The sequence below is a fragment of the Halichoerus grypus genome, chromosome 10 (genome assembly GCF_964656455.1).
Source record: "Halichoerus grypus chromosome 10, mHalGry1.hap1.1, whole genome shotgun sequence".
NCBI lineage: Eukaryota > Metazoa > Chordata > Mammalia > Carnivora > Phocidae > Halichoerus > Halichoerus grypus.
This window is the reverse complement of record NC_135721.1, coordinates 56,413,449-56,433,713: the sequence shown is the minus strand read 5'-3', so window position 1 is coordinate 56,433,713 and position 20,265 is coordinate 56,413,449. Positions and strand designations below refer to the sequence as shown.

Here is a 20,265-nt window from a genome sequence, read left to right as displayed (position 1 = left end):
TCATTTCCTCAGAGGGCAGCCAAAGCAAAGAGCGAAACATGAGAGGTGTCCCAACTCTCTATTTAATGACAGGAAGTTTGCCATTCATCAGGAGAAACACTTCTTGTTTCTAAGCTAACAGAGCGTGTATGGAGAACTTTGTTCATGATGGTCAAGAACTTTGACAGCAGCTTAAACAAAAGTGGAGACAGCTTACCTTTGGCAAGTACCTTGTCTAATAGGGGAGTCTCAACCTAATGTCCAAGGCTACGTTCCTGATTCCACAAGCAGTGCACCCTCCCCCCCAACTTTTCTTCTCATAATCTCCACTTTAAATGGCAATTCTATTCTTCCAGTTGCTCAGGCCAAGTCATGCTTGACTCCTCTCCTTTTATGCCCTATTATCTGATCTGCCAGCAATAATTGTCAGCTCTGTCTTCAAATATATCTAGGTTCTGGTCACTTTTCAAACCAGCTCCACCACCACCACTTTGACCCATGCTGCCATCATTTCCTTCCAGGGTTACTGCAAGGGTCTAACTGGTCCCCCCATTATCACTTCAGTCTATTTGCATCTATAAAAACGTGAGTTGGATCATGTCACTTCCCTGCTCAAAATCCTCCTACAGCTCCCATCTCACTCAGAATAAAAGCCAAGCCTCAGGAGGCACTCCATGATCTAGTTTCATCCCTTTTCTTCTCTGCTCTTACCTATGAACTCCTCCCTTTCACACTACAGAGCTGCACTGCCGTTTTGCCATTACAGCAATATTCCAAGCACACTTTTCCTTCAAGACTATTGCAATTGCTATTCCCTCTGCCTAAATGCTCTTCTCCTAAGTGTGGCTTTCCCTTGCCCTCCTCTTTAATATTGCAAACATTCCACACACATCACCCATGACAGTTTGTATCTCCCTTTCCTGCTTTATTTGAACCTTCAGCACTGTTCACTACCCATCATGCTGTGTCTTTTATTTTTCTTATTCACTTCTATCTTCCCCACTAAAACATAAGCTCCATGAGGGCAAGGATTTTTTTCCTGTTAAATCACCCAGTGTGGCTTGGTGTGTAGCAGATATTCAAATACCTGTTGCAAGAATGTGTAGATAAAATTTGAGGGCATGGTCTTAAAGTATACTTATTTCTGAAAGTGGGAGTGGGAGACAGAATAATATAGTTCACTAAGCAGTACTTTGGTGATCTGATATGCCACAGGGTTAATGCTTGGAACATAAATACGAAAGAATGGATCATAGATCTCTTAGCCAGTGGTCTCTAAAGTGGGATAGCACAAGATGATCCATCAGGATGAGGGGCCCAAGTGTTTAAATTGATATGCTAAATATAGTTCTAAGAAATAACGGATGGATTTTCACTGGTGCCCTCACTCACTCAGTCTACGTGTCAGAAGATCATGCATCACCCATGGTTCTTGAGGTATCCTGAGGGAAGAGTAGAGTAGGAGTACTCATGTTAGATGTAATTATATACTTATTTACATTATTATATATTCCTATCCTGTTTTACATATACCAGAATATTTTTAAAATGGTAGAAGTAAGCAATGACAGCTTCAAGAAGATAGTCTGGTAAAAGACTCCTCCTTCTGGATATTTACCCTGTCTCACTTCATGACCCTAACATGTTTGACGAAGGGAAATTCCCTATACAAATTAAGGAACATTTAGATGGTAAAATCACTTTGATAAAAGAGTTAAGCCGTAAAGATGATCTTTCTTTCAAGTACATTTGGGAGACCTAAATACAACTTTTTCTCCTTGGCCAGAATACTGATAGTCCCTTAATACAACTGAGTGACTAAAAGTGTTCCATTAGGCATCAACAAAATGACAGAACCAATATTCAAAATGCTTGAACAGAAAAACACCTAATGATTTAAATTACCTGAGTTTTCAAAACTTGAATTTGATAGGGGCGCCTGGGTGGCTCAGTTGGTTGAGCGACTGCCTTCGGCTCAGGTCATGATCCTGGAGTCCTGGGATCGAGTCCTGCATCGGGCTCCCTGCTCAGCAGGGAGCCTGCTTCTCCCTCTGACCCTCCTCCCTCTCATGCTCTCTATCATTCTCTCGCTCAATAAATAAATAAATATCCTTAAAAAAATTATTAAAAAACAAACAAACAAACTTGAATTTGATAGAAAATGAACCAGACTTTTCATAGTTGGGAGGAAGGGGGAACTGAGGCACTCTGGGAAGAACATGAACCTTTCATGGTCAGTGAAGCACTGTTTCAACGGTCTAGTATCCCACTCTTGCAGACAGCCAACTCCCTAGCAGGACTTTACCAAAGCTTCAATTATTCAACCACTAAACAAAGTTCCTTTATTAATAAGTCAGAGATGCTTTCCCAAGAGAACCAGAGATTTAAAGTGTTACATTAAATGCAAATTCTTCATCTATTTCAAGTGAATATTTTTGAAGTAGGGGGGTAGATTTGTCCAAGAGTTTTCATTTCTGGTTTCCCACTCTCAGTTATGCAAAAACGAACTCACGGAGACAAATTCAAGTATCTATTTTGAAAAGTATTTACTTAGTTTGAATAAATTAATTGCAAATAAAAATTAGCTACAATATATAGCCTGAATAGAAATGACTAGAACAAATACAACACAGGACTTGATTTCCTTGCATTAGTCACAAAGCATGTGACTATCTAGAAAACTTCAAAATCAATTATATTTCTTTGAAAAGGGGTAACAGCAGTTACTGATACATCACAACTAGTAAACTTATAATACAAGTTTCCTGACATGCATTTCCTGAGTGAACCCAAATGATCATTTTTAAAAACAAGGAAATTTTGACAAGTTGAATTAAAGTAAAATAGTTCATGGCTTCTAAGCAACAGGTTTTTTTTTTTTTAAACCAAAAGAAAATTCAGAACAGTATAGTAATAGTTATGATAAATTAAAGCTATACTACCACATATGAAAATTTGCTAGAGTCAATTATTACACAACTTACGAACTGAAGGAAAAACAAATCAAAAGATTAAAAAAAAAAAGATTCTGTCTAATCTAAAAGTGTACTGATTTCTACAAGTGTCACAAAGGGTTTGATGTAGTGCAACTGTCTATACTTCCTCTGTGGTGCTTCTATCCACTTCTATCTTCCCCACTAAAAAAGGGGAGGGGAGGGAGTGAAGAAACGTTTCCTTGCTTCTTTAAGCAAAGAACTTACTGGAATTAGAGAATAAACATACCATGCAAGTATGTTCCCCTACTCGGCTGTCACTGGTGCTCATCTGCCAACCAAACATTTCCTTGAGTCACATGGTGGCAACTCTCCTTAGGATTCAAAGCCCACAAAGTTAAGGCTGGTCTGCTAGGTTAAAAAAAGGGGGGGGCACTACTGTCATTGAACCCTTTATATCTCTCTACATTTCTTAATGCCTGGATAAGAGCACAAACAGAATAATCAATTAAGTATTTCTTTTTCTAAAAGCAAATCAAGTCACTCTCCTCCTTGTTAATTTATGCTTTTTCTCATGAGAATGATTTTTTTTTCTAGAAACAGTGAACAGATGAACCACAGTTTATATCTAAAAAATAAACTTGCCAAATGTTGCTGGTACTAAAAACAGATTAGTTATCATGGGAGAAAAATAGATAATCTAGATTAAATTGCATATTCAAAGGAGCATATAAAATGTTTCTTAGCATTAAGTTTTTGTTATATACTACACTTGAGAGAAACATTAAGAAAAAAACTTTCCTGATTATATTCAATGTGGTTAAAAACAAACACCTCTTACACAATAATTATTAATATGAATTTGGTTTTACAAAGTATTTTAATTTACCAAATTCCATATTTAGAAGGGGGCAGGGAGAGAGGCTCTCTTGTCCTTCTTTCTAAGCTTGTAAATCCTTGAGCTATGCTCGCTAAACTACCATTCACACCGAAAGTGTGACACCATCGTTACCATGCTACTCTATCAAGAACATTCTAAGATGTTTTCTATAATAAAGATAAATAGAAAAAAGTTAATATACATGTTGCTGTATTTTACAATGTTTGCAACAAACTGTAAACTAACATAGTTTGAACCAACAGTACCCTCAGTTATATAAAACAATTTTCCAACACTGAGGATGGGTGATTCAAAAACACTAAAAGGAAGGCAACAAATTAGATTGCATCTTTTTATCCTCAAAATATATTTTCAAAACTCAGAATTCAAAGTCTGGTACTTTCAGAAATTCTTTTTCTTGAGTTTCCCAGATTTTTTGATCAGAAATTGTTACTACTTATTATAAATGTTTAAAAAAATTCTTCATCTTAATGCAAATGACCAGAGCAGAGAAACTGTGACATGGACAACAGGTTGGAAAACCCAACTCACTTAGCTTATAAATTTTATAATATAGTCCTGGAGGACAACTGTCTGTTAATCTAGAGGTCCTTGAAAAATAAGTCTGATGTAGCCTTGTTCACCAGCCAACTGATGTGCACAAAAGGGGCAGGCTGCATGAAAAGTATGAGTACCATGAGGAAGCGGGATCTGGGACCAATAGGCAGTTGTCTTTTCTGAACACACATGCCCACATGGGCTGAATGCATGGGTTGGAGGGCCGGCGTCCACATAAAATCCAGCTTCACATCCAAGCCACAGAGGGACATAGGGACCAACAGACCTACACATGGGACATTCACGATCTTTTCCATCACGTTCTTCTTTGTTTCCCCAGTTATGATAGCCATGCACATGGCCGCAGTTTAGATACACCCATGGTTGTTTTTCATCGACAACATCTTTCCTCTTCATACTAGGAAATGCTAGTGTGTTGAACCCTACAGGGCACTGAGGTCGTGCTGCATTGATTTCCTGTCTTAAAGCTTCTAAATGCTTCACTGTAGGAGTGTGGGAAAGGCCTTCTGCAGTACGCCACAGCAATGTTGCACCACAGAGGTCAATTAATGAGCCATCTTGTAACTGATTGGTTTCAATTTCCACCTAGAAGAAACAAGAATCAAAAAACATTCCACACTGTGTTTTCAATTTTTACATGAGAGTTTTGGTCTTACATGCTCCTTACTCAAGAATCGAGATTTCCTATGATTGTTACTAAATGTAAGAAACTCTAATGGCAGTCATGAAAAATATAAGTTTGAAAATCAAGGATAAAATGTGGAGCAGGAACATATTTCTTTTCAGCCTTATAGTGAAGACTACTTATGATTAAAACATCTGGCTCCTCAGTAAGTCTAATATTTCCCATATACATCACGGTCAAAGAGATATAAATAGAAACCACACAGTGCTATTTAATTTAGGAAAGCTTAGGTTTTAAAATATATTAACATAATATGAAAGAACAAATTTTTAAAGTGTCCTGATTGAAACATTAAGATATTACCCTCTAGTATAATATTTAGCAGTCAGTGTTTCTGATAGTCAGACTTAAGCACTCTGTGTCAGCATTTGAGAGTTTTTGGAATTATGTAATACATTCAGTCCAACTCACCCAATGTGTTTACTGGAGCTAAATAAGAGGCTACAGTGCAATACTTACCATTTTTCCTCTCTGCTGAGCTGATCTGGTTTCCCGCAGGCTGAATACATTTCCACACACTGATATTTCTCTCCATATTCCAGGCTTGGAGTCTTCTGTGAACCCATTGCGTGGATGCATAACAAGAACGCCATTAGTGGTCAAACCATCCATCTGCCCATCTGATGTCTTCCACTTGGCAGCCTTCTCCTAGTAGCAATAAGAATAGTGAGCTTCCAGTTCTTTGTAATTTGGAAACAGAAGTGGTTAAAAATAATGCACCATTTAGGAAAAAGCTTTTTACCCCAAGAAAGATGTTTTTTGATGAGTCAAATCCTGCAGCATAAATCCGTGCTGTAAAGGGCGGATTCCGTTCACAGATGATTCTACAGGCAAATCTTGATATAGTGCTTTGCACTGACTGTGTATCAGAATTACTTTGGCTTCCAGGAACTGTGTCAGTTACTACAAAATCAATGGGACTTTCAGTCGACCGACCAATCTAAGGGAAAAAGAAATATCTATAAACCTACTGAAAGGAACACAGTGGAAAATCCATTCAAGAAAGGTACAAGAAGATGAAATCATTAAGCCTCTGAAATTTCTAAAGCTCAAACTTATACTTAACTCTGAGGGCATCTATACCCTAGAAAACTAATCCGTCAAACTTGTTCTGACATAATAATTATTTAGAGCATAGGAGTAAATGGGAACTTACCATCCAGAATATATGAAACCCCCAGGGAATACAGAGTTTAGGATGGCTGAGATTCCTAGATGGCTGCAGATTTTAATTTTAACCCCTTTGGATGGAAATATGCCTACCATGTATTACTCTGCCTTCTTTAACAGAATATAGTGAACATACAAGTAAATCTTTTATGATGTCTCCAGGACATTAAACTATAAATACCATTTATATTACACTGAATGCAGTGATGTCTTCAGGTGCTATAAAGGTGTACAAGAAGGCTGATCCTTATGTTATGGGCTTACATAGCTTTCTTTGAGGTCTTATATATACTTTATATTCTCATGTGTTCTGTCAGGTTGTCAGCTATCACTTCTTGCTGTTGGGCATACTTGACTCTGGCAGCATACCCCTCCTCTAACTAGTCACTATTATTCTGCTGTGGGCTGAGAAATAAAAAAAACTAAACTTTAAAGGATAGTATTTCAAAAGGTTCTTGGTAAGTTCCTAAAGGATTCTCCAGGGAGCAAAGAAAAGGAATTTTAGTGCATGGCCTTTTGTGGCCTTTATTTTATAGGCCTAGATGTCCTTTTTATTTTCTTCCTGGTTCTTGGCCATATTTAAGAGAGACAAGGTTCCCAGATAAGAGTTCTGGTGGATGGGTTGGCAAATTAAAACATCTTCAGAGGTACTAGCTAGGAAATATATTAATTTTCATTTTGAAAGATGAAAGTTGAGAAGAAAAAAGGAAATAGATGACAGAACTGATTGTCACAGGGTTTTAAAGTAAACATTTAAAAATGAAAAGAAAAAAGGAAATCTGTGGAAGAGATGACAGACCTGACAAGTGTCACAGGGTTTTAAAGTAAATATTTAGAAATGATGAGTTCATTCATGTATTTGTTATAAAGTAGTATAAAATTGAAGGAAGTGGATACTGAGAAAAAACACTGACCCTCTACAATGATGATGACACTTCAAAGTCATTCTTTGCATAGTTGAGCCTCAAGAATTCCTCATAACCACACACTTTCGGATAAAATCCTTTTAGCATTTTTGTCCTATCAAGTATAAGTCTTTCTTTAGTTTGGATAGTTTTAGAAGAAAACTGGCTGGTTAACAAAAGGGACTGGATGTCCCTTTTCCTGCTTTTTAAGATAATGATATCCAAAGAAAATGGTCTCAGACTTTTGAAACTAAAAATATTTCTAAGAATAAAAGGCTATTTTAGATCCAAAAGATGTAGGCCCAGGAATGGATTGAGGATTGATTTTTTGAATCAAGATATTCAGAAGTGGCATTTATTTGGGAGGAGAGATTGTTCCAAGAGAGTTGAGATTTGCTCTGGGTCTTAGAGGAGATTTAAGACATCAAAGCAATATTGGTCAAGACAGGTAAGAAGGAAGAAATCTTAAGTATCTATAAAGAGAAAAAACCTATGTGATCATGATCAGATGCCAAAATATAACTGTGCGTTAAGATAAATTCTGGTAATTCCTCTTCTAACTGCTACTATTAGCTTTAAAAATATAGATCTTATCATGTCATTCCCTCCCACTTTCATTAAAAACCCTAATGGTTCCTTACAGACTATCCAAACTTCTTAGTTTATTTCTGTAATAATTAGAAACTGACCTCACAATTTGCTTCCCACTGATCCAGCTTAATTTCCTATCATTGCTAATCACACGAAAAGTATATTCTAGCTACAAGCAGCTCACTTGTCAATCTTCTACCACACTGTGTACTTTGCCATCTCTTTTGTCAGAATGCCTTTCTACTGGCTGGACTGACAAAATCCTACTCAACTTGATTAAAAAAAAAAAAAAGTCTGGATAAAAAGGCACTGCTATGAAGTCTTTCCCTCACCCTTCTTCAACCCAATCAGAAGCTTGTACTTCACATTTAGACTGCCAGTGTAGCACCTATGAATACAATCAACTTGTAATGTCTTTATTTACTTCATAGTGTTAACCAATGCAGAGTTGGAGGTTTGAACAGCTGATGAATTGAACAATAAACATTCTTGTTCAGTTTGGAAGGCAGGCAATCCCAGAATGATTATAAAACCAGTTCCTCAAAGACTGGCTAATTTATCAGGGTAGTTTTGGATATATCTCTGGTTTTTAATGTAGAAATGTTTGGATTTTCCATTGGTATAAAGCTTTGTAGAAGGAGCATCATGACTACTACTTAGGAAAAACTCTCTATTCCTTTATGAAAAGGAAGAAAACAAAAATGGTGCAACTTATTTAAGGACCTTCATAAGATGGTAAAGACACTGTTCTAGAAATCAGAATGCCTGGTTTAACCCCAATTCTGCCCCCAACTAACTTTGTAACCTTTAACTCACAAGATTTCAGTAACTCTACTGACAAAAAATAAGGGGTAAACAAATTAATTCAAGGTATTTTCTGAAACTAAAATTCTAGTCTGGGGTCAAACATCTAGGTAGCATCTTGATTTTTAAAAAAGCTAATTAGGCATATTTATTTTAACTGGTTGCCAGCGAAATAAAATGTGGAAAATCATCCTGAAGCTTGTGTTAGGTTCTCATTAAGATCCCAACCTTCATCTTCATTAAGGGTGTTATTTATCTTAAATTTTTTTGGCAATAGCAAGAAAGATAAACATACATCCATATTCTGATATTAGAGACACTATTCTAAAAAATTCAGTATTCTACTAGAAGGGCTGGGGGGGGAGGGATAAGTGACCTCAGTGAGAAATACTTTGCTATTGGTTATAATTAAAGACATCTCCAGGCCTTTAGATTTCAATCTTGATAAAAATAAAGAAAAATTGAAAAGTCATTGGGACAGTAATTATAAGAGCAACATTATCAGGTACTTTATGTCCTATTTGTTTCCAAAAAATCCAGGGCTTTATAAAACCAAACAAGGGAGAAGACAGCATGGATTCTGTTTACATCTTTGGGTTTGACTGTTCTATCATCTATCAAGTTTATAAAAACATCAGCACTGGACTGGTACAAAAAGGAGAGAAAAAAAAACAAACCTTTTACCGCATTAGTAGCTTGGAGCAAATGTGTGCTGAAAAACAAGTCTGATCACAAATGTGATATGGACAATTAGAGACTGCCTGTACATTTTCCTACCTAGAGAGGAAGGTGGGAAATAGTGGCAAAAACGGTCATAAATATGTGCAGAATATTTCTTGGATATTAGCTAACTGAGCTATTATTATAACCACTATTATTAATAGCTAAGTGTTTACCAGCTCCCTGGCCCAGCTTTGAGCACTTTACATGTACTAACAACACATTTAAGCCTCCTAAATGTCATATGAAGGAAGCTCTATTATCTGCACTTCATAGGAGGAAAGTGAGCCATAGAGTGGTTAAGTAATGTTTACCAGAGCCCATTTCTTAACCATGCTATGCTGACTTCTATATATGAGATTTAGAAATCAATATATATTTTAATGTAATACATGACTAAAATAGGGTAATCATGAAACTGACCACAGCAAAAGTCACTGACAATAGGTTTTCAACTTTTTTTTTTTTTAAGACAAAAATAATTCAGATGTTATAGTACCTGAAACATATCAGTGTTGCTGTCATGAGTATATTCAACCACCACTGTCTGGGCCCGAGATAAGGTATATGATATGCTGTGCTGGTCCTTGTTGCTTATTGCCTAAGAAAGAAAAGATTAATAGCAAAAATTAGCTGGTAGGCCAATCAAATCAAATTCAAAAAAGAAAAGTAATCTATCACATGTTTGACATATTTTCCTCCCAAAATTTAAGGTAGAAATTAATAACTCTTCTGTAACCTCAGCTGTGGAGGTAGTTACTCAGGTTGAGTGGGGTTTCAAGAATACCTTGAAGATGTTATACAATAAGAACATTAATTTCATTGTATAAAAACACTGTAAAATCTAGGTCTCCCTTATAAATATTTTAAATTATAAAGTAATCAAAATCAAAGCCCATGCAGAAACTGAAAATAGTACTCGATCATGCTCTAATAAGGAGGAAATACAGAATTTTGCAAGATAAGAAGATTCTTATTTTTAAAGTAACTCAAAGAGTTATAAACAAGTTACCAACAAGCAGAGTTAAATGGTTTTCTTAATCATTCTGGGACTCTACCGGTGACAAACATTTGCCATATGCTGGGCAAATACAGAAAAATTCATCGGATGATTAAACATTACCAAAGGAAATGGACACAATGCTTACGACTGTATTTTTGACTTATCCCAAACTAAAACTAAAGACATTGCTAAAAAGAACTTTTCGGTTTTGTTTTCAGGCGTTTTCTATGTACATGAGTTGAAGATAATATCAGAAAGGGGGAAAACCTGAACAAAGGAAGTGGAAATAGGTTGCGTAAAAGGAAAACAGATACAAAACAGATACAAAGACACAAAAGAATGATTATACAAAGCAAAGAAGCTAAATTCAAAAAATGTTTTTTTTTTTTAAAGATTTTATTTATTTGAGAGAGAGAATGAGAGAGAGAGAGCACATGAGAGGGGGGAGGGGCAGAGGGAGAAGCAGACTCCCTGCTGAGCAGGGAGCCCGATGCGGGTCTCGATCCTGGGACTCCAGGATCATGACCTGAGCCGAAGGCAGTCGCTTAACCAACTGAGCCACCCAGGCGCCCTGTTTGTTTTTTTGTTAAAGATTTTATTTATTTATTTATTTGACAGAGAGAGAGCACAAGTAGGCAGAGCGGCAGGCAGAGGGAGAGGGAGAAGCAGGCTCCTCACCGAGCAGGGAGCCAGATGTGGGGCTCGATCCCAGGACCCTGGGATCATGACCCGAACCGAAGGCAGACGCTTAATGACTGAGCCACCCAGGCGCCCCCCAAAAATGTTTCTTAATTAGAACATTGGCATTATAAAACCTTACTTGGTTTCAATTTGTAGGTAATCTGTAATAGATAAAGCCTTAAAATAATAGCTTTAAAATTAATTAAGGCTGTGGAATTTTCAAATATTTAAAGAGAATAAATAAAACACCTGGGTACCAACTACCCAGCCTTATCAAACCATAACAATGCCATTTTTGCTTCTGGTTTCTTAAAAGAAATTAAATTCAACAGCAGTGTCAAGGCTGCTTACATGTTTCTCTCACTCCCCTATCTTCATAGAGGTATACAACACCTCATTAACACAATGTATATCATTCCCATGCACGTTGTTGATGTTTTTAAAATAAACATTATATAACTGTTTTATAGATTTTAAAAACTATAATTACTTTAATTAGCATAAAGCAATGATTTTCCAATCAAATACTGCCCATAATCTTGGAAGTAATTATTCTTTTTTTTTTTTTTTTAAGATTTTATTTATTTATTTGACAGAGAGACCCAGGGTTAAATGGGAGTGGGAGAAGGAGAAGCAGGCTTCCCACTGAGCAGGGAGCCTGAGGCGGGGCTCGATCCCAGGACCCCGGGATCACGACCTGAGCTGAAGGCAGACGCTTAACGACTGAGCCACCCAGGTGTCCCGGAAGTAATGTATTCTTAATGGCTAAAGGGATTTAAAAACACAGGTCTTTGTGTACTTTGAGATTGTAATCTCTGGCTTTTTAGCTATTAAACCTAGTCTTAGATTAAGAATAAGAACTATGTCTAGCTAAATTCTCACTGGACTGAAAGGCGGGGTTTAACCTCATCCCAGATGACTGCCAGAATAGGGTATTTTAGAAATAGGGATCATAACTATTTTCCCTCTGCTAGTGGTTCTCAACCGGAGGTAGTATTAGCTGTGAAAGGGGCACCTGGAATTATGTAGGTGCATTTTCTGGCTGTGATTTGCAGGCTTACATGGCATTAGCGGTTGGGGACAACACGGGAGACAACCCTGCACGGAGAAGTGGCGTACCCCAAATGCAAGAGCATGCTGCAGGGGCACTTCTGGCACAGAGCTCCTCGGCCTGGGTCATTAGCTTTCACTCACTCTCACCACCTGCTTAGCACAACACTTCTCTGCAAAGGAGCAAAAAGAAACACTTAAAAAGAAACTGTCCCTTTTCTATATTCACTGGGTCTCAAACAGTAATAGAGGAGGCCTCATCAAGACATGAGGACTGTTCTAGTCACCATGCTGGATACAAAACAAATTCAATTAACTTCAGGGATTGGAGCTATGACCTAAAACAAGTCACCATATGCCAATTTCTCTCTTGCTTAACTTACAAAGATATACCTCAGATGGTAAAATATTAATGCACATCCTGGGGCTACCTAACTAAGGATACAATTACTTCCAGAAGCTGAGAGACTCTTTGTAATTTTAGTCACTCAACACAATATCAAATACAAATTCTGTGTTACAAAATTGGAAGTAGAGGAATTCACAGAAATGGAAAGATTTTAAATTCCCTCTAAATTGTCTTTCACTCCAGGAAAAGCCTAAGTGTCCCGAAATGATGGCTCAGGTTCTGGAGATTTTGGTAGGGAGAGAAAAAGGAGCTAAAAGCATTAAATATACTGGGAGACTGAGAAGTTATACTGTAGATACAATTGGGTATATGCTTTTATAGTTTTGGTTCAATTTAATAGTTAACTGAGGTCCATTTTGTTCAAGGCACTATGTTAAAAGCTTTGAGGGTCATAAAACAAGCAAACAAAAAATAAGAGCATACACAGAATCTTTGATAAAGATCTCTTGTAAGAAGCACACAATTAAACCCTTAGTTTAAAAAAATCACCTCATCCAAACAATGCTTCTAGTACCTGAGTACTCTTATTATATACTACATTCCTTGCTCAGCCCAGGCAAGGCCCCTCTAGTAACAGTGGAAACTTCCTACTTCTCAGGGTAGACAGCTGTATAATTCTAAATACTAGATAAAACCCTGGTCCCAACCTACCTTTTTAAAAATTTCTTATTAAAAGGGAATGTTTCCTTCTAATTTCCACCCACTGATCCTGGTTTGTCATTTAAAAAAAAAAAAAGTCTGATGCCCTTCCATATGGCAGCCCTTCAAATATTGTCTCCAAAGTGTCTGCTCCCATTGAAACAAAAGGAAACTTCTGGTACAGAATGTGAAGGGAACGCTAGAGAACAGAAACAACATGTACAAGTGTTTCAATTTCTCAAGTTAAGTTATTTAGTTTAATTTGGGTTTGTTTGCTTTTTACCTTTGCAGCCTGAGGAGTACAAGCAATATGCACAGTGCTGGGCTTCACCCCATTTGCCTTAGGTCTTTTAAACAAAGCAAACCTACTTTTCCTTCTTCCTCTATCGCCGTTTGGGAGCGATCCATTGTACCTGATGGGAGGGAAAAAAGTTTAGGTGATCTCTTGTAAGAACCACACAATTCTGAAATAAATGCTTTATTTTGCTTTACAATATGGATCAATCTTCAATTAATCATCTATTAGCACACTGTAAGTATCTCAAATTCCCTTCAGTAATTGCTGATCCCTAGACCAGCTGTCTAAGTATGAAACAAAATGAGATTCTGGTTACACTCCAAGTCACAAAGAAGTATTTTTTGGATTATAAATAGCCTTAAATTATCTGTATTTTTCTTTCCTCTTTTATTCAAGATAATCAAGAGCTGATTAATGGCATATCTGATGCCTTATTCTATGTTTTTTAAAAGTGAATGTTTGCCTGTGCTAATACAACCTTTAAAAGTACAGTATGAATTGTCTAAAACAATCTCCTTTAATTGTCAACTAAATACTTTAAATAGCTTAACTTCTGAAATTTTCAGACTCATTTGATAAGTCTGATAAGTCTTAGGACTTGAATGTGCACATACACATTCACATTATGTTGGCAAAACTTATCCAACTGAGATGCCTGCTAAATAGTGACTAAACATATTTTTGTCGTTCAGATCTTATGACCACTTCTCCATGATACCATATACATGTGCTGAAAATAAGCAAGTAAGTGAGGATTGGATAGGAAAGAAGTTCACAACGAAACATTTGGGTGTTTACCATGTATTAGGCACTACTGTGTTCTCTACCATACAGCACCTCATTTAATTCATCCTCATAAAAACTCCTGAGATTGGCATCACTCAACTTTTACAATTTGGAATTTAAGTTATTCCTCAGGGGAATAGAATTCCTTAGAGGCTCAGAGAAATTAAGTCATTTTCTGAAGGTCACACAAGTGACAATGGAAAAACTAGAATTTGAATCCAGGTGTTTGTGTCATGCTTTTTAAAATTCTTTATTGCTTCATTTTGGCATAAGCAATGCCTTAATAATAATCTCTCCTCATTCACTGTTCCCTGCCCCCTGACAAAATCTTTGGTTTGTTTCCTGGTCTCTCATTTATAGTTGGTCAATCTGAGGGAAAATGAGGCACAGACTTTGAGGTTGTAGGAGAATGTGATTGTAAAATGGCCTACATTAGTGGCTGACAAGGAAGAGAAGGGACTTTACTCACACTGCCATATGTAGAAATTATACCGATCCTTTATAAAAAATAACACACTGATTTCTGTTGGAGAAAGCCCTTGCCAATCTTGCTAGCCTTGCTGAGAGTTCAGAGTCACACCCCTTAGTTAATACAGTACTAATTCTAGGCTGTGTGTTGCCACCAGCCCCACTTTGGGTCCTGACTGTTCTGTCTGCCTAGTTATATGACTTGTTTCCCTCCTGGGGATATACTCTCTATTCCCAAACATTGTGTTTCTGTAGCTCAAAACTATTCTAATAAAGTAGCAACAACATCAAACTAACAACCTTATCCAGCTTTATTTTTCCTAGAGGGCTGGAAAGAAGTATTATTTGTATTTTAAGACACCAAGTGCCAGATACAGAGACAACCACTATTGCCAAGGATTAACTGAGAAACTTCTGGGCTAAGAAAGGCAGTTTAAACCATATACTAAATTTTAAACTCCAGTCTTCAAATGACTCAGATTTCCTGGTAGAAGAATTTAACTTTGAATAATTTTTGGTAGTTAAAAGCTGTTTGTCATTAATACCTTAAGATCTATGTGATGTGAAGTTGGTAACATTGTAGTTACTATATAATTTTCTAATCTTTTAAATTGTTTTTGAGAAAAAAGACTTTTAGGTCTCAAAGAGCCTGAGATGATCTTGTCTGTCATTTTACCGAAGAGGAAACCAAGACCCAGAATGGTGAAGTGACTTGCCCAAGGTCATATAACCAGCAATGTTGGAATAGGCACTGGAATCTAGCATTCCTGACTTCTAGTCAAGCTCATTAACTCCATATTATCTTCCGACTTTCTCTTACTCTCTGCTCTGAAACAAGGGACATATTCTCACTTAAACAAGACCTTGTACCAACCTGACTCTAAAACATGTTGTTTTAAATGTCTAAAGTCATATAATTGTTCCTAGAGCTGTTTTCTAGACAGAAGAAAAGAAACATCGGGGGAAAGTAAAATTTGTAATTTCTAGTTTCTGAAATTTCTAGCTAATAGACTATATTGTGTCTCTGTTTTGACAGTTAATGCAAGTTTTAGACTGAAGAAACGGAATCATCTGTTCCTCATTCTTTAGATTGTGTCTGTGTAAGTTGTATGGATGAGAATACGTAGGAAGCAAACAAGCAGTGAGATTCTGGGCTTCAGAGTCATCATATCTTTAGCCTGTACAACTCTATCACATGAAGAATAGGACCATAAGTACAAAGCAACAACTACCTCAGAAGGACAAAGGAACAAATAAATACTAACCTACATGAAATGACCTAAACGGGGAAGGGATTTTGGTAAAGTCAAGTGAGGCAAACTTTTCTAAATGATGGGACAGGGAAGACAAATGGAAAAATTATATGACTTTAGACATTTAGACTGTACATTTTTCACCTTTAAGAAGCTTTATTCTTTCTGGGGGTAAGGGTGAGGCAAAGTTTATGCATATGTGAGCACTTATAAGAGATGGCATAAAAATGAGGATTAAAGAGTTTCTTGATTTTTTTTTTTTAAAGATTTTATTTATTTATTTGACAGAGAGAAACACAGCGAGAGAGGAAAAACAAGCAGGGGGAGTGGGAGAGGGAGAAGCAGGCTTCCCACGGAGCGGGGAGCCCAATGGAGGGCTCGATCCCAGGACCTTGGGATCATGACCTGAGCCGAAGGCAGGCGTTTAACGATTGAGCCACCCAGGCACCCCAAGAGTTTCTTGATTTAACATTATCAATATTATTTTGAGGTAATATTATCCTGTAGCTTTAAATCATTTTTGGACATAGATAGGATATACAATCTAAAAAGTAATTTTAACCTAGATGTCAAAGTTACTATATATTATTCAATTTTATGTGTCATCAGATGGAGAAAACTTACCCTAAGACAATGAGTTCACCATATTTTACTGGTGCTTTGGATGGATGATTTTCTTGATCAGGAGAAAACATGAGCTTGGCTGTCTTTCTCAAATCTTTGTTCACTGGTCAGGAGCCTTGGGACACCTTTTGCATTATCTCCTAGAGGGAAAAAGTTTTCATTAATAATGTGAACAATGAATTTCAGTTTAAATAAAGATGTTATTTTCTAGCAGTCCTTGTGAGCACAATATTATGCAAAGTTATCATATAATATACAAAGTGTATGACATTTTCCCCAGTAGTGGTTATATATTTGGTCCAACTGTTTAAATAGTTTAAAAATATAAATTTGGTAACTTCCACTTCTAGGAAAATGGAGTAGGAGTATTTTTCCCTATTATTTCCACTAACTACAACTACAAACTCTGGATATTACATATAAAACATAAGAAGACTCTGAAAAGTAGAGAGAAGATAGACCAGCTAGGGACCTTGGGGCACAAGGAATGACACAGTGCTGAGTTTCTCTGGGTTTTCTTTATGCTTAATATATCCCAGATTAAGAGCTGAAGAATCCAGCAACCTGGAAATATCAACTGGCCGAGACAAAAAAAAAATCCACCCAAAAGCTTGCTCTCTCTAGTTAAAGGAATGAGAAAGGGGCTGCCTTAGCAAGTGAAATAACTTTTGACAATAACCACTCTACTGTAGCCAAACACCACAGAAAACACTGGCCCTACCACTGCCTATACAAGCAAGAGCCAAGTGGGGAGCCTAGATTTCCACCTCATGAGGCCGTAAGGAAGAAGCCTAGCTCCCCGCCCCCAACCAGGGTATTGTCAGGGCAGCCAAGTAGGGAGCCAAGACTTCCACCCTGCTGGTTGGTAACATGCCCCCACCTCTACTCTAGCAGTGTCAGGGGAGCCTGGACTTCCACACTCACTTGGCAATAACAAGGATTCCCTTCCCTTTGGGTGTCAATGAAGGCTGACTAGGGAAACTGGACTTCTATGTCTATTTGGCAGTAATAAGGAGGCAGCCACTATTCCCTAGCCAAGGCAGTGACAGAAAAAGACACTGGAAACAGTAGGTGTAGATAACATCCAGAGTCTCAGAACATAACACCAAAATGTCCAGGTTTCAATCGAAACCATTCATTGTATTAAGAACTAGAAAGATTTAAGACAATGCAAAAAGATAATAAAGACAAAAGCTGAGATGACAGAGATCAGAATTACCTGAAAAGGATCAGAATTACCTGAAAAGGATTTTAAACCAATCATGATAAAAATGTGAAATGCTTTAATAAACAACTGCAAACATATCTGGAACCAAAAAAAAAAGTCTGGACAAAGAAACAAAAATTTAAAATAAGCTCACTTTTTAGGATGGGTTTACCAGCAGAATAAAAGGGACATTATAAAGAATCAGTGAACCAGAAAAGAGAAATTACTTAATCTGAACAATAGAGGGAAAACAGACTAAAAGAAGAAGAAGGAGGAGGAGGAGAAGAGAAGGAAAGGAAAGGAAAGGAAGAAAAAGAAAATGAAGAAAGACCAGAACCTCATGGACCTGTGGGACCGCAGCAAAAGATCTAATATTTGTATCACTGGAACCCAGGAAGAGAGGAAAGAGAGTAGAGCTGAAAAAGTATTCAAATAATGGCTGGAAACTTGCCAAATTTGGGAAGCAAAACCACACAACCACAGATTCAAGAAACTGAACAAACCTCACAGAGCATAAACCTGAAGAATTCCATGCCAAGATACATCACAGAAGCCAGAAGAAAGTAGCATATATTTTTCAGGTGCTGAAAGAAAAGAACTGTCAACCCAGAATCCTATGCCCAGCAAAAATGGAAGGGAAATCAAGACAGTTTCAGGTGAGGGAAAATTAAAGAGAATTTGTTACCACAGATCTACTCCATCAGAATGGCTAGCAGAAATTCTCTAAGAAAAATGATAAAAGAACCCTGGAACATCAGAAAAAAAGAAAAAACATGGTAAGTAAAAATACAGGTAATACAATAAGCTTTCCTTTTCTTGAATTTCTACAGTATGTCTGAAAGTCAAAGCAAAAATTATTAACACTGATGTGGTTTCAAATATATGTAAAGGAATATTTAGGACAATTATATATGGCACACCTGGGCATTTATCCTAGAGAAATGAAATGAAGACTTATGTTACAAAACCTGTACATGAATGTTTATAGCAGCCTTATTCATAATAGCCAAAAACTGGAAACAATCCAGATGTTCTTTACTGAGTGAATGATTAAACTGTGGTACATCCATGTTGTGGAATAGTACTCAGCCAATAAAAAGGAACACACTACTGGTATATAAGAAATAACATGGCTGAATCTCTAGAGAATGATGTTGAGTAAAAAAAGCCAACCTCAACAGGTTACAAAAATGATTTTATTTATGTAACACTCTTGAAATGACAGAATTATAGAAATGGGAAACAGATAAATGCTTGCTAGGAGTTAAGGAGGGGGTGGGAGCAAAAGGGAAGTGGGCATGGCTACAGAAAGATAACAGAAAGGACCCCTGTGGTGATGGAAATGTTCTGTATTTTTACCAATGTCAATATTCTGGTTGTGATATTTTACTATAGTTTTGCAAGATATTACCATTGGAGGAAACTGTGTAAAGGATACACAGAATCTCTCTCTGTATTATTTCTTGTGACCACATATAAATCTACAATGATCCCAAATTAAAAAGCTTAATTAAGAAATATAAATTTGACACACATATGAAAAACAAAGTATTTCTGATAAGCCAGAAAAAATGCTACAATAAACAATCCCCATAATACTATCATGATTATTTCATCAGTAGCTTAATGGGACCAGTTATTTCCTATACCTGTTCTCTCCATGGTCTTCCTGTTAGACCTGTTACAAAGGTTTTTCACAACAAAACTCTTACTAGCTAACCCATGACAGTCTCCTGATTTTATACTTCCATCAACAAGTTCCATAGGAAACTAATGAATGAAAAATGCCTATTTGTATTTTTCTATAGTACAGTGAAATACAGCCTCTATAGCAGCACTTTGGGAGAGAAGGCAACACAGACTATTTGTAGCCCAATGAGTAAGAACAAGTAAAAGGAAAAAGCTTAGCCATTTGACCCTCTTTTATCCGTTGTAACTGACATACACATTTAAACCAGCAATTCAGACACACTAATTTTTATCGTTAGTAAACTTAAAAAACACTTATTAAATTATTTTAAATAAACAAAACATGCTTAAGAACTATTAAAAAAACACAATCCCTCCATTCAAATACTCTATAAAATCCTCTCATCTCCCCAGAGAAATGCTTTATTTCAGTAAAATAAACTATACTGATCATATCCTCCATTTAGAAAAAGAAATAATATGAAGCTAACTAAAACCTTCAATGTAAAAATTTAAGAGTTCTAAAACAAATTAATTCAGGGGCGCCTGGGTGGCTCAGTCGTTAAGCGTCTGCTTTCGGCTCAGGTCATGTTCCCAGGGTCCTGGGATCAAGCCCCGCATTGGGCTCCCTGCTCGGCGGGAAGCCTGCTTCTCCCTCTCCCATTTCCCCTGCTTGTGTTCCCTCTCTCGCTGTGTCTCTCTCTGTCAAATAAATAAATAAATTCTTTAAAAAAAAAAAAAAATTAATTCAAATTAACCAAAGAACAATTTTGGTTCCATATTACAAGACCTTCTGATCTATATTAAATCAGACTTTACTATACAAACAAGAATTCATACCCTCTTACTCCCCCCTCAAAGAAGCATCCCATTACAAAAAGCTAAGCAAAGCTTAATTAGAAGCTTTAACTG

General features: G+C 36.8%; 1 protein-coding gene across 2 annotated transcripts in view; it reads right to left on the bottom strand.

Moving 5' to 3' along the window:
- Positions 1 to 2,500: 2,500 nt before the first annotated feature.
- PELI1 (pellino E3 ubiquitin protein ligase 1) overlaps positions 2,501 to 20,265 on the bottom strand; it is a 57,920-nt gene continuing 40,155 nt past the window's right edge. For both annotated transcript variants that reach the window (XM_036107080.2, XM_036107081.2), the window contains exons 2-7: positions 16,458 to 16,597; positions 13,312 to 13,441; positions 9,746 to 9,847; positions 5,799 to 5,996; positions 5,516 to 5,704; positions 2,501 to 4,956 (exon numbers count right to left, since the gene is read on the bottom strand). In XM_036107080.2, coding sequence (XP_035962973.1) covers positions 4,390 to 4,956; positions 5,516 to 5,704; positions 5,799 to 5,996; positions 9,746 to 9,847; positions 13,312 to 13,441; positions 16,458 to 16,528 — 1,257 coding nt within the window. In that variant the 5' untranslated portion in view covers positions 16,529 to 16,597 and the 3' untranslated portion in view covers positions 2,501 to 4,389. The remainder of the gene's footprint in view (positions 4,957 to 5,515; positions 5,705 to 5,798; positions 5,997 to 9,745; positions 9,848 to 13,311; positions 13,442 to 16,457; positions 16,598 to 20,265) is intronic.